The sequence below is a fragment of the Salmo trutta genome, unplaced genomic scaffold (assembly GCF_901001165.1).
Source record: "Salmo trutta unplaced genomic scaffold, fSalTru1.1, whole genome shotgun sequence".
Lineage (NCBI taxonomy): Eukaryota > Metazoa > Chordata > Actinopteri > Salmoniformes > Salmonidae > Salmo > Salmo trutta.
In genome coordinates this window covers 3752036-3767438 of record NW_021822941.1, presented here as the reverse complement: position 1 = coordinate 3767438, position 15403 = coordinate 3752036, and the positions used below count along the sequence as shown (strand labels likewise).

Sequence of the window (15403 nt, the reverse complement as noted above, 5' to 3'; positions counted from 1 at the left end):
TGTATGGATTTCACATGACTGGGCAGGGGCGCAGCCATGGGTGGTCCTGGGAGGGCATAGGCCCACCCACTTGGGAGCCAGGCCCACCCACTCTGAATGAGCCAATTGCAGGCTCCCTCAACTTGTTGTGTGACAAACTGCACATTTTAGAGTGGCCTTTTATTGTTGCCTGCACAAGGTGCACCTGTTTAATAATAGTAGTATATAGATGTTAGTTGGTGGTGCATTTTTTAATATTTATTTTTGTACCTCAAAATGTAAAATGATCGACCAGACATTACCACACAGTAGGTGGCAGCATGTACATACTAACGTGTGAACGACATGATACCAAAGAAGAGTCTGAAGTTAAACACATCTGGGAACAACCAATAGACAGGGATGAAGTTTGACCAACTGTTTCAAGAAACATGATTTGTATATTTGTTTAAAAATGTATAGTTTTCACCAGCCTTTACTGAAGAAACAACAAGAAAACAGCCACTGGGAAGCAGCGCTTATAGCTGAGAAGCGTTTGGATAAGGCAGAATAACTTGTTAATAATGCCTTGGGTTCTCGATAGCAAAATGAAAATGAAAAATGTCATTATGTATTGTATGAGAATTAAAGGTTTTAGGTTCGTGTCAAAGTAAAAGTATTCCCCCCCTTCTAATTTCCTTCATTTTGTGGCTATAGTCAAATACTTTCTGTGGCAACACATCAGAGTCAAATACTTTCTATAGAACAAACTTCAGGTCAGGATAAGCAACCGAATTGAATAATGAATGTATGTGTGTTATATTAAACATAGAGGAGGAAGTAAAATGTAGACAAGCAATAAACATTTCAGAACAACTTTGACTGAATTATTCTCCTTACTCTTTCAAAAATACTAGTCGAATAAGACATGGGATATATGACACGTTTTGGCAAAGATATGTATTTCTAGACTCATAGAAATCAGTAGCGGATTTAGATACGGGCGACATGGGCAGCCACCCAGAGCGGCATACAGTGCCCCGTGTGCGGACGGGCGGGCGGTATACAAGCAAGAACCGACACATACACTTGAAACAAATAGCCAAACCGGAAAACTGCAGACAAAGATGCTTTCTGTTACTAAGATCAGTGAAATGTAGGCTGAACTGACTGACAACGCAGGGAAGAGCAGACATCTCAATTACCATGCAAATCGCAGCAATGTAGAACGCGAAGGGGGGAATCGGTCAGGACGGAGATGTTCGGAACAACACCTGTAGTCTTGGCCCGTCCAGTGTGACGGTGTGGGGCGGCGGATTAAAGGACGGCCGTAGGCTCAAACTTCTGTCAGTGTCCATTTTTTTTTGTGTGCCTTTATCGTGTAGTGTGGCTGGTGTTACGAGCCGATCCCGGTGAGTATGCAAACAATAATATGATTTTAAACGTTAACATGCTGTGCAAGAATAACGATTTCCCAATTAATCTTGTTTAAATGACACCACTGAAATCGGGCTACCTGATGGGATTTTGATACAATGCGCAAAATCGCCATTCAAAATAAACGTTCCACCACAGCGACCATCTTATTTTGAGGAAGTCTATTTGACTGAGTTCGGAAATATAGAGATGGTATGAAAACTATGCATACTTTCAGTACTTCCGAACTAACGTTAGCGCATAAGCATAGAGAGAGGCTTGAGCTCATATGGGTAACCGTAACTGCATACTTGGAGTGTGTCTGAAAGTGGACGTTGCAAAATAATTGGGTGGATCAACGGTTAGACCGGCCGTAGCCAGGTGCACCGCGAGTCGGTTTATTGTTTACATAGCAGGTTAGGAGAATTAACGTAGCAGGTTAGGAGAATTAACGTAGCAGGTTGGAAGAATTAACGTAGCAGGTTGGAAGAATTAACGTAGCAGGTTGGAAGAATTAACGTAGCAGGTTAGGAGAATTAACGTAGCAGGTTGGGAGAATTGACGTAGCAGGTTGGGAGAATTGACGTAGCAGGTTGGAAGAATTGACGTAGCAGGTTGGGAGAATTGACGTAGCAGGTTGGAAGAATTAACGTAGCAGGTTGGGAGAATTGACGTAGCAGGTTAGGAGAATTAACGTAGCAGGTTGGGAGAATTGACGTAGCAGGTTGGAAGAATTAACGTAGCAAGTTATGAGAATTAACGAACCAGGTTATGAGAATTAACATAGCAGGTTAGGAGAATTAATACATTTACACATACATGTTATTCAATCATGGCCATGAATCAGTATGTGGCTGAAATATCTGATGTCATGTACTTTTTTGGCTGTTCAGACTGCAAGAAAAAGAACAGAAAAATAGGATTTTAGTCACTTCAAACTGCCAACGTGAACACAGCTTAAGATGAACATGGATTTAAGGTGCTTTTGGAAAACCCAGGTTGATTATTGTCAATATTTTCACTCTTAGTGGCTAAAACTAGTTCTATGTCCTGATCAGTGGCTAAAACTAGTACTCTGTCCTGATCAGTGGCTAAAACTAGTTCTATGTCCTGATCAGTGGCTAAAACTAGTACTATGTCCTGATCAGTGGCTAAAACTAGTTCTATGTCCTGATCAGTGGCTAAAACTAGTACTATGTCCTGATCAGTGGCTAAAACTAGTTCTATATCCTGATCAGTGGCTAGAAATCAACATAAACTGAAATCAATCTTGCGATTTTAAAAGTGAATGTCCCTTTGAACCCAAATATACTATACTCAAAGTGTGCTTATAACCCTCACCCCCCTCCTCTTACTGTACCTCCTCCCATCTCCCTATCAGAGATACAACTTTTTGGTCAGATTGGTCACAATATGAAGAGAACGCCCTATGTCATCAGATGAATCATCTGTATCTACTGGCTGTAGGGTCGTCTTGATGACTCTGGATGTTGGCTGGAAATCATGCTCGTATCCATCCTTTCTACGGTCCTTCCTCTGACCCAGCCGTTGGTTCACCTGAAAAAGATCACGGGGAAAATAATAATACACAGAACCCCATTTAAAGACATTTTGGCCGATATCCATCATATGACATGAAGAGCCCGTTTCTCCACCAACCGTACTGACTTCTGTGAAGAGTTCACACACGTCGCGGGAAGCTACTGAATCCTTTGTAAACACTTTATACATCTCTTCAAACAATGGGCATCCTCTGTCCGGGTGTCTGATGGCAAGTTTTCCTGTGATTAAAAAAAGATCCTTCAGAAAAAAGGTAACTAAGACTGACATTACATTATAACATTAAGGATTATAGACTACTCTGTTATGTGACAGCATGTACCTGGAGGTACTGCATACACCTCCATGGAGTCAGACTCCGTGGGAAGCAGCTTTTTTGAGACAGCACCTGAAGATCTACCTCCGTCTGTGTAAAGGTCTTTAGGACGTCCCGTCACTGAAGAGAAATGCAGAAAATAGAGAAAAAACGGTGTATTTATCAATAAACATGTAAAAACCAGCAATGTAAAAAATAAAATAAAAAGTTCACAAGCTTTCAAGCATATGTAAAGAGACACACCTCCCCTACAGGCCTGCACAACGAAGAGCTTGGGTTTCTCACGGAGGGCTGGACACTGGCTGTTGTTAAACATCTTGTAGATCTCTTCTAGATCTAGAATCTCTTCGTCATTGACTTCAATGTGTCCAAGTCCACCATGGGCCATGATAAACATTGCTAGGCAACTGACGTCATCACTCAGCTTGTTTCGAAATGACTTCAGTGCATCAGTTACGTCCTGCAATTGGTCAAATACAGCAGGGAATGAGATTCCAGACCTGGGGGGGTTCTCATTCTCTTTACAGCTGTCATACCTTAGAGTTTGGTCTGTGCTCTAACTAGCAATTGTTTGTAGTTTGCAAAACTGCTAACAAATCAAGTTAGCTAACCTAACTGATGCATGTTTTTACCCACTAGCTGCTGCTTACTGGAGTTGTAGGAGACATCAGATGATACCACATTTTTGGCCAAATCCTAAGTGTTCACTTACTATTCATAGATGTCAATGGGAGACTAAGTCAGCTTAGTTAGTGTTCACCCCTCTCTGAATAGTAATTATTGTAATCAGAGTGTTATTGATTGCCTGTTCACAGAAAACATTGACTTGAATACATGTGACTTACCTCTTTGGTTTTGCATTTAACACTATAACTAAATTCAGGAAACTTATTCTGTTTGCAGAGCTCCTTTATTCTTTCAACGTCATACTCAGAGCCTGGTCTTCCCCCACCGCACATGATCAAGGCTGCACGTCTGCCACTTAAATCATATCTGTCCATTTTGCAGCCTGGCTCTCAGCCTAAACAATACGGCTCTTGTGTTGACTGTTGACTTTTAAGATATTGAAAACCAAAGTTATTTCACACTAACGACACCTAGTCAAAAAGATCTATCTCAAAACAGCTCAGCGGTTATTCTACAACTAGAACAAGATCAAACTTCATAGAGGCATATTAGTGGGCGTGTCATAGTGGCAGTATGTCACACCCCTCTTTTACTGTGATGACATAGCCTTTTCCTGCTGGTATTTTCCACAAAACATGAATTAACTGTTACAATGCTGTTACAAGACCAGGCACAAAAAGACCAGGCACAAAAAGCCATTACATTGTTGGAATAAAGTCTACTTTTATAATAGCTACTTGTTTATGTGTGTGTTCTGTAGCTCAGTGTTGCTCAGGACATCAATGAGGACTCAAGGAAAAAGCAATGGGGGACTAACAGATACAAAATTGCAGCAAGACAGTTTAAAAGAAGAAAAACATTGTCTATAGTAAAACAATAGAATACATGCTGTGTTCATTCTTTGTAATGCTTTTCCCTCCCTTACCCATGTATTATTATTTCTACTTCAGCTCTCATTCATTTGCATTGCTCACATTCAGCCTGGTCTCATAGACTAGACGTAACATAGTAAACGTGAATCTGTGACATTGAAATATATATGGTAGCTTACGTTTGGTATGGTAACATAAGACAGATGGTTACCTAAAGTAAAAAAACTAAAGTAGCGTGGTAATTCGGGGTGGATGGGTGGGCGTATAACCCGAACGTTCAAATCGCATCACGGACAACTTCAGCATTTTAACTAATTAGCAACTTTTTAAGTACTTACTACTTTTTAGCTACCTTGGATATACTTAGCATGATAGCTAAACCCTTAACCCTTTAACCTAACCTTAACCCTAACCTCTAGTCTAGCTAACATTAGCCACCTAGCTAATTCGTTACATATCATATGTACATTTAGCAAATGCATAATATATAATACGAATTGTAATTTGTAACGTCATAAAATGGGTGATGGACATCCACAAATGAATACATACCATACGAAACGTAACAGATCATACTAAATGGTGTGTCATGGATTTATATACAGAATAATACGAAATGCTTTGAGACCAGGTTGTCACACTAGCTGTTTGTTTGTTCCAGTACACTGTTTTCAAAGAACACCTCTCATCCAACATCTATTACCAAAACAGCACTATTCCTCTGTTCCACAATGTAAATGTCAACCAACTCCCCCCTTATCATGCTTTTGAAAAAAAGATGGTGACATTATAACGGCTTCAAGACAAAAATAACAACAAACATTCATATTGAAACTGGAAGTCTCAGCAGTGAATTGTTTGCAACAGACACAAGGTTAAGAAAAGGACTCCATATGACTGTTTACAGTCTGAGTTTAGAGAAACGGTCAGGGGGAGGTGCTGAGCACCGTCTGTGGAAAGTACCTGAAGTATCGACTCCAGACAGATGTAGACAAAAGGACACAAACATGTCATTTGAAATGACACTTTTGTGGACGAGTTGTTTTGTGTTCTTTTCTTTGTATTTTTGTCTTTCCTTCCCTTAACCGAGTCAACAACGTCTCAAAACACATCGGAGGCTATATAGTGAACTGAACCAGAAGACGTCTTTGAAGTGGCAGACAGTAGTACTGGTTGTGTCATAGTGGTAGTGCGTCACACCTTACCCACTATCCCCTCTCTGAACTTTTGTAATGACTTGAAATATGAATGCAGATATTTTCCCCAAACATTGATTAACTTTTACAAGGCCTGTGTTTAAATGTGAAAAAAGGCAAGACACAAAATGCCATTTGAGTTAGTATAGGTCATCCAGCCACTTGTTATGGTAAACATCTAAGGGATGAGGCAGGAGAAACACAACCACTCTCACATTCATCATTATGGATGCAACAACTAGCCATCCATGGGATCAAAATTATTGTTTTAAATGTCAAAAAATGCATGTACCAATCCCAGATTGACAAAAAGTTTGTTTCTCATTTGATTATTGTTGCATTTGCAATGTACATATGAATATGTGGGGGATACTCATATGTTTTGCAACAAACCCAGAATGCTTTAGAAGAACTCTCTCAATGGGATGTAATGGTAAATGTCATTGCAGAAGGCCAGTTCAGATGATGGAGCTGCTTACCAAGACCAGACTGAAATGTTCCTGAGTGGCCTAGTTACAGTTTTGACTTAAACTTAAGTATCAAAGGTAAAGTTTATTTTAGCAATTACATTTACTTTGTTATTTAAGTAAATTTAAACCAAAATACTTTTATTGAAGTCATATTTTACTGGGTGACTTTCACTTTTACTTGAGTCTATTAATGTATCTTTACTTTTACTACAGTATGACAATTGGGTATTTTTTCCACCACTGCAAACACTCATACTGAAACTGAAAGGGTGTGAATTGTTTACAGCAGAGACACTTTATACAGTAGCTGATTAACTGCTGTTAATTAATGTCAGGGGAAGGTGCTGACGAAATCTTTGGAAAGTACCTCAACTTTCCTGACACAGGTGTAAGTGAAAGGACACAAACATTGAGATTGAACATTTGAAAACAACACTCTTGTAGACAACATGGAAAGGCAAATGGTGAGTTGACTATATTGACTACATAAGGCAAATGGTGAGTTGACTATATTGACTACATAAGGAAAATGGTGAGTTGACTATATTGACTACATAAGGCAAATGGTGAGTTGACTATTGACTACATAAGGCAAATGGTGAGTTGACTATATTGACTACATAAGGCAAATGGTGAGTTGACTATATTGACTACATAAGGAAAATGGTGAGTTGACTATATTGACTACATAAGGCAAATGGTGAGTTGACTATTGACTACATAAGGCAAATGGTGAGTTGACTATATTGACTACATAAGGCAAATGGTGAGTTGACTATATTGACTACATAAGGCAAATGGTGAGTTGACTATATTGACTACATAAGGCAAATGGTGAGTTGACCTTATTGACTACATACAGCAATAGTGCATTATTTTTTATTCCAATTACTGATTAGTACCTTCCCCCAGGGAAAATGTAAATGTCCTTAATGTTAAGCGGAGCGACACAGGAACCCAAGAGCAGACTCAGATGAGGAAACAGGGATGAAGGAACCAAAATATGTATTGTTACACAGGGAGATATGGAGTGCAGATCCGGGGTAGGTCAGATGAGTTGCAGAAAAAACAGATGTGGAGACTGAGGTTGGAGTTAGCTGAGTAGAACAGGGTAAACAGGTCCTGAGGGGAATCCAAGGTAGTGGTGCTGAGTAAAATCCAGAGCAAGGTAGTTGGGTGGTGAGATGTGGAACAGGAGACAGAGAGGTAACTGCAATGAGAGGATAAACGTCAGGCAGCGTAACAGGATCCTGAATAATCATAAATGGCTAGAATCATGAACTGACTGAGCAGAGATTACGATCTGGCAGAGTGGAAGTGGCAGGACTGAGTATTTGTAGAGGTCTTGATTATTGAACGAGTTGCAGCTGGTAGGGATCTGCTCTGACTCCAGCACACCTGTCTCCATCCACACAATCACACAGAGAGGGAGAGGGAGAGAGTACAGGGGAGTAATTGCAGGTCAAGAAGACACCGTATGAACACCAGAGGGCGTAGCAGGAGCAGATGTGACAATGAATTCACTATTATACAGTCATGACTGAGATTTGAAAATTGACTTCCCAGCCAGTTGTAAATGAAGAGTTGAAGTGTTATGCCACATAACTTTAATATGGGGAAATTACATATAGAAGGGAATCATGGCACCTCTAACCCACATCACTGCAAGTACAATTCCTTATCAAAAATCACATGTCTTCTGAGGCATAATGTTGGTTTTGTTGTTTAACAGAGGCCAGCAAGTTATGACATGAGTGGACGACGCAGAGCTTTATTGCTAATGGTCAGGGACGAGGAGAAGATGAAGAGTCACCGTTGTGGTATTGAAGTCGACCGTCAAACAATGGAGAAGCTTTTTGAGGGTTTGGTTTCCAGTATCACAGTGTGCTGGACAAAACAGCTCAGGTATGACAAAGGACAGTTCTGTTATCTATTTGATTGATTATGTAAATATGTGTATCTTTTTTTGTAACGTGATCTCATTGATCGATCAGTTTATTGATCCGTTTATTATCTCATTCAGGAAATGAAGCAGGCAGTAATAAACTTCAGAAACAGCATCAACAGTAGCAGCGAAAACATCAGCTGTGTGTTTGTGGTGACTTCGTGTCACGGACACCGGGATGTCATCATAGGTGCAGATAAAAAGATGCTGTCAGTAAAAGATATAATCAAACCGTTTGGAGACGAGCTGTGTCCCAAGATGAAGGGGAAACCTAAGGTCTTCATCATAGATGCCTGCAGGGGGAGTAAGTTTACACCTTCCTACCTCGTCTCTAACATGCAGGCTCAGCATTCCCCAACAGTCCCATTACAAGTCAGAATGTTGGAACAAACGGAGGTAATGTGAAATAATATCCACAGGGAAGTGTGATCAACCTGGCCTTCAGTACACTGGGTTATATATCAGTTTGTATTCACATTTTTATACTGAACAAAAATATAAATGTAACATGCAACAATTTCAACGACTTTACTGAGTTACAGTTCATATAAGGAAATCAGTCAATTGAAATTAATGAATTAGGCCCTAATCTATGAATTTCACGACTGGGAATACAGATATGCATCTGTTGGTCACAGATACCTGAAAAAAAGGTAGGGGTGTGGATCAGAAAACCAGTCAGTATCTGGTGTGACCACCTGGAACAAGCTGTCGTACACGTCGATCCAGAGCATCCCAAACATGTTCAATGGGTGACATGTGTGGTGAGTATGCAGGCCATGGAAGAACTGGGACATTTTCAGCTTCCAGGAATTGTGTACAGATCCTTGCGACATGTGTCCGTGCGTTATCATGCTGAAACATGAGGTGATGGTGGAGGATGAATGACACGACAATGGGCCTCAGGATCCCGACACGGTATCTCTGTGATTTCAAATTGGCATCGATAAAATGCAAGTGTGTTCGTTGCCGTAGCTTATGCCTGCTCATACCATAACCCCACCGCCACCATGGGGCACTCTGTTCACAACGTTGACATCGGCAAACCGCTCACCCACACAACACCATACATGCTGTCTGCCATCTGCCCGGTACAGTTGAAACCAGGATTCATCTGTGAAGAGAACACTTCTCCAGCGTGTCAGTGGACATCGAAGGTGAGCATTAGCCCACTGACGATGTGGAGGTCCTGGGACCAACATGTTGCATTTAGATTTTTGTTCAGTGTATTTTCAATACTGATTCAATTCACACGTAAAAAAAACACTTAAACAATATGTCCGAACCACAGAACGAACGGCAAAAAATTCCAGCTGATTGCTAGGAAACGTGCTTTGGTCAACTACGTTTGGTTACATTGGGCTATTGTTTACATAATGTGCATCACGTGCAATGAGTCAACAGATACCCCATCTCCAGTTCCTACAGCTAAAAGGACCAACAGCATGTACGACCAGTAAAGTATCATTTTATTCAACGTTCTGGCTGGTTGAGTCTATTGCACCTTCTTACAGAGACTTCTTTCAGACTGATATCCATGGAGTAGCCATGGTAACAGTGTGATGTTTAGGCAAATCTCTACCATGAGGGGTAGTTAAATCAAGAACAGGCTTAACTAAATGACAAGAGACAGAATGCAATATGGAATTTTAATGAATAGTTTGGGCTAGGCCTCATCTCAGAGGAATGCTCCTCAGTGGAATGCTCCTCAGTGGAATGCTCCTCAGTGGAATGCTCCTCAGAGGAATGCTCCTCAGCGGAATGCTCCTCAGCGGAATGCTCCTCAGCGGAATGCTCCTCAGAGGAATGCTCCTCAGTGGAATGCTCCTCAGTGGAATGCTCCTCAGTGGAATGCTCCTCAGTGGAATGCGCCTCAGAGGTGGAAGGTCATTGGAAGACTGCTGCTGCAAACCAGCAAGTAGGAGACCTAAGGTTTGAGTAGACAAATTAATACTCCCCTATATTTATGCCCATTGGTTGGCAGAAAGGGAAGTGATTATTGCACGAGTGAGCCCATAGGTTAATCAGCAAGCGTGGTGGAATTGCCTTGGTGTGTCATGCTCATAGTAGCTGAATGACATTCCCCACGCTTGACACTAGTAAAGGAGGAAGAGACGTTATGCTAATGAGGTAACAATGTAAACATTACCATAGTAATATCTGCTATGTGAGATAAAAAGCGATGTGAATTATATAATTACTGGATGAATTTAAAAGTGACAAGCCATTCAGACCATCCTGATTGATATGGTAAACTACATTATACTGACATCTTTACAAAGCCACCTGACTGACCCCCAGTCAACTCTTAAATGCTCCCAATCTATAATCATGATACTACACCTACGTTTACTATAGGATTGATGGAGACTGTCTGTTTGCCATGTTTATGTTTAAGGTAACCATGATCCTGGAGTTCACTTTGATTCTGCTGCTGATGAAAAACGATCAAAGGAAGCCCTGGCCACACAAGAGTACCGGTCCACTCGGTTGCCACCGTGCATCAATGACATGCTGGTTGCATATGCAGCCATGACAGGTAACTGTACTTGTGTGAAATCTACACACAATACCCCATAATGACAAAGTGAAAACAAGTTGATACATTTTTGCAAATGTATTAAAAATAAACAGGAAATACCTTATTTACATCAGTATTCAGACCCTTTGCTATGAGACTCGAAATTGAGCTCAGGTGCATCCTGTTTCCATTGATCATCCTTGAGATGTTTCTACAACTTGATTGGAGTCCACCTGTGGTCAATTCAATTGATTGGACATGATTTGGAAAAGCACACACCTGTCTATATAAGGTCCCACAGTTGACAGTGTATGTCAGAGCAAAAACCAAGCTATGAGGTCGAAGGAATTGTCCGTAGAGCTCCGAGACAGGATTATGTCGAGGCACAGATCTGGGGAAGGGTACCAAAACATTTCTGCAGCATTGAAGGTCCCCAAGAACACGGTGGCCTCCATCATTCTAAAATGGAATAAAATTGGAACAACCAAGACTCTTCCTAGAGCTGGCCGTCCGGCCAAACTGAGAAATCGGGGGAGAAGGGCCTTGGTCAGGGAGGTGAACAAGAACCAGATTGTCTCTCTGACAGAGCTCTAGATTTCCTCTGTGGAGATGGGAGAACCTTCCAGAAGGACAACCATCTCTACAGCACTCCACCAATCAGGCCTTTACGGTAGAGTGGCCAGACGGATGCCACTCCTCAGCACATGACAGCCCGCTTGGAGTTTGCAAAAAGGCACCTAAAGACTCTCAGACCATGAGAAACAAGATTCTCTAGTCTGTTGAAACCAAGGTTGAACTCTTTGGCCTGAATGCCAAGCGCCAAATCTGGAGGAAACCTGGCACCGTCGCTATGGTGAAGCATGGTGGTTTTTCAGTGGCTGGGATTTGGAGACTAGTCAGGATCTAGGCAAAGAAGAACGGAGCAAAGTACAGAGAGATCCTTAATGAAAACCTGCTTCAGAGATCTCAGGTCATCAGACTGGGGTGAAGGTTCACCTTCCAACAGAACAACGACCCTAAGCACACAGCCAAGACAACGCAGGAGTGGCTATGGGACAAGTCTCTGAATGTCCTTGAGTGGCCCAGCCAGAGCCCAGACTTGAACCCGATCAAACATGTCTGGAGAGACCTGAAATAGCTGTGTAGCATCACTCCCCATCCAACCTGACAGAGCTTGAGAGGATCTGCAGAGAAGAATGGGAGAAACTCCCCAATACAGGTGTGCCAAACTTGTAGCATCATACCCAAGAAGACTCAATGCTGTAATCGCTGCCAAAGGTGCTTCAACAAAGTACTGAGTAAAGGGTCTGAATACTTATGTAAATGTGATATTTCAGTTTATTTATATATATAAATTAGCAAAACAATGGGGTGCAGATTGATGAGGCTGTAACACAATGTGGAAAAAGTAAAGGGTTTTAATACTTTCCAAAGGGTGTGTGTGTGTGTGTGTGTGTGTGTGTGTCTGTGTCTGTGTCTGTGTGTGTGTCTGTGTGTGTGTGTGTGTGTGTGTGTGTGTGTGTGTAAACAGGTGTTGTAATAGTTCTGCACAAGGACAGGTCATTGACAGATAATACACTTCTTATAGATTACGTGGGCATGATGAACAGCACCTCTGGTTCACATATGATTAACAACATTAGTCAAGTGTTTTCCTCACCTGGTGCAGCAGAAGAACACGTCTACAACTTGTTTGTGAAGGTACAGTGTTCATTCTTAGTTATTTTTGCTGGCACCTTTTCCTGAGTGACGTATAACATTCGAATCATTGTTAAAGCTATAATCAGGGATTCTGTTCAATCGTCCTTTCAATTCTTGATATTACCCATTTGATTCTTGAAGAATATAACCAAAAAATACCTCACAAATGTGTTTTTCCTTTCATAACTCAACATTTAAGATTTTAAGATGTTTTCAAGATGTTTACAAACAACACCAAAAACAATCTGGAACACATTATACAAATCAAAGACACTTCCGTAAACCCAGTTCGGAAAACCAAAACCAGCAACAAATGATTTCCAGCCTGTATGTAGTGATCGTACTTCAATTTGTGAACCCGCAGGCCAACGCCAAGATGGTGGCAACACCCGTAGATGTCACAGTCGATAAAGGGAAGCCGACTCAAAGAACGGAACGTCGTAAAATAATTATGACAATGGAATCCACCCTCAGGAAAAGCCTTTACTTGAGAAGTCCAAATTAATCTGCTGTTAAAACAATTGAACAGAAGGGTAGGAAAGTAGATTTATTTGAGCTTTCTGTTCTCAGCATTACTTATACATGTTATGTCCTTGCTCTATTTTTTCAAAGTCAGAAACCATAATGTCTACAAGGTCTTCCCACTGTAATATCCCCTTTACATTTTAAGAAATTCTTAAACCAGTAGTCAGATAAATGTACAGATTCTTCAGTGGTCACCAACCTTTGAGTCAAAACTGCAAGCCAAGATCTACCACTCAGATTTTTATTTTAACATGACTTAAAAAAACTTAAGCCTTAACATGAACCAATTAAAGACAGTACTGGAGCATTGGGGTTTGTGCAGTAGGCAAGGCACAATACATTATCGCTGCATATTGGCTATGCTTGGAATTGCCCTGCCAATGTTATTCTTCAGAGACCATTTTGAAGTATTATATGAAACGTGTAGGTATATAACGACACTGTTAATAACAACACGTGTTGTATTACATGTGAGACACAGCTGAGTGAGCATAATCATTTGTATTTTTTTGTTTTGTTTTACCGGACTGATGGCCTGCATATGATGGTCAGTCTGAGGGGAGGGAGGGAAGAGCGGAGAGGCTGCCTCTCTCCTGACCCACCGTCTCTCTGCTCTCCCTCCCTCCCTTAGAAAAGGGGACACAGCTGATAGTGAAGCTCAAGAACACACTGCATTATTTCTGCCTCATGCACCAATTCATGTTGTTACTCCTGAGACCAGAGAAAGTGCAATATTCCTCCATATTAAAAAGACAAGCCTCTAATAATAACAAGGCAAGTTTATGGGAACACTTTCCTATACTCCTTCATAGCAGCTGCAGTGCTGGTTGTAGCGTCAGTGGAAGTAGGAAGAATGTGCATTTTCTGGCTTATGAAAGTGTTGACAGTCGTGAATAACAGAAAACATGAACTTCCTCATAAAAACAGCAGCTCTTTGCTGTATTCATTGAGTCTCTAGACATGGTTTTAAACGTTGTTAAATCTCACAGTGTAAACGTTGCTGTGCGTTCCAGGTTTCGGTCTATAGTCTATGGCTCGAGGAAACTGCAGACACAGTGATTGGTCAGTGGTAGGCCTATAGGTGCACTTGATTTGCTCTCTGGGCCTGCCGGGTAGGCGGAGTGTTACCTTCAGACACATAAAATGGGAAGACTTTGCCTTCCACAGCGCTAGGGCTGCTGAATCAAGTGCACCTAAACGCCAACAGCGTGAAACCAAAAATATATAATATAGAGCTTCATCCACAGAGTTTCTAAACCCAGAGGTGCAAAATCGGGAGGCTTCCGTGTAAACTTGTGAAACAGACCAAACAGACCAGGCCGGGGGGTTTGAGAAGTCAATGAGAGAAGGGAAAAGTCTTCCTTAGTTGTACATTTTCTCCTGATCTAAAGGAACATTCTAGATTTGAACCAATGTCCTCAGTAGTTGAACATGTTATTACTAGAACCTTGTGAAAGTGGCAAACTGAAACCTTTTCATTTTCGTCAAAAACAACTTTATATCGAAGGAGTGCCTTTGAATTAACGGTCTGCACATGCTCAATTCAGTGCCAGACGGCCATTAGACCCGATGACGTGTTCCTCTGCATGAGCTCAGCTAGCCAACGCCGCCATGACAGGGATTTCTATTGGAGAAGCAGTTTTAGTCTTCATACTGTACTGTCTCTGCTTTATCGTTGGGATTAACAGAAATGTTTGGTGATGCCTTGGAGATCAACCAGTTGGTGACCACTGACTTCAACTGTAAAGTTGCAACCATTTAATTCCTTTTTTGGGTGAAAAATGTCATTGTTGCTATAATTTAATGTTTTTTCTCGACACTATAGAGAAATAAAAAGCTTTCACATGATTTTCCCATTTTGTCTTCCTTTGTGTCTAAGACTTTGGTACTTCAGCAAAAACAAATTCAATATTATTTTAAAAGAGGACAAACCAAGAAATGGTACATGTTCTCTCCATATATTTCTGTAAGGGTGAAGTTTCATTAAGAAACAGCGATGAACTATCACCAGTTGAAGAGCATTCAAGTGTGTTCTGTGGATTTTGCATTAAGTTGTATTGGAACAATCACCCTGCACTGCACACCTCCCACCACTAGAGGGCAGATCCTTCCTCATCTCTACACCTCCCACCACTAGAGGGCAGATCCTTCCTCATCTCTACACCTCCCACCACTAGAGGACAGATCCTTCCTCATCTCTACACCTCCCACCACTAGAGGACAGATCCTTCCTCATCTCTACACCTCCCACCACTAGAGGGCAGATCCTTCCTCATCTCTACACCTCCCACCACTA

General features: G+C 41.3%; 1 protein-coding gene and 1 long non-coding RNA gene across 5 annotated transcripts; one reads left to right on the top strand and one right to left on the bottom strand.

The window, feature by feature from the left end:
* Positions 1-420: 420 nt before the first annotated feature.
* LOC115187423 (uncharacterized) lies at positions 421-14955 on the top strand. 3 transcript variants are annotated; one of them, XR_003876064.1, is made up of 7 exons: positions 421-1370; positions 6395-6490; positions 8148-8320; positions 8439-8664; positions 10759-10899; positions 12470-12582; positions 12947-14955. It is a non-coding gene; the product is annotated as an uncharacterized LOC115187423 (long non-coding RNA). The 3 variants fall into 3 exon arrangements; XR_003876063.1 differs by lacking the exon at positions 6395-6490; XR_003876065.1 differs by lacking the exons at positions 421-1370; positions 6395-6490 and adding an exon at positions 6639-6879.
* Positions 1560-4493, bottom strand: LOC115187395 (caspase-14-like). Of its 2 annotated transcripts, XM_029746481.1 has the most exons (6): positions 4096-4493; positions 3494-3710; positions 3257-3370; positions 3043-3155; positions 2735-2931; positions 1560-2268 (listed from the first exon to the last, which is right to left on the bottom strand). In XM_029746481.1, the coding sequence occupies exons 1-5, from the start codon at positions 4249-4251 to the stop codon at positions 2752-2754; spliced, it is 780 nt and encodes a 259-aa protein (XP_029602341.1). In that variant the 5' UTR covers positions 4252-4493; the 3' UTR covers positions 1560-2268; positions 2735-2751. The 2 variants fall into 2 exon arrangements, with proteins under 2 accessions (XP_029602341.1, XP_029602340.1); XM_029746480.1 differs by having other exon boundaries at positions 1560-2931.
* Positions 14956-15403: the final 448 nt, after the last annotated feature.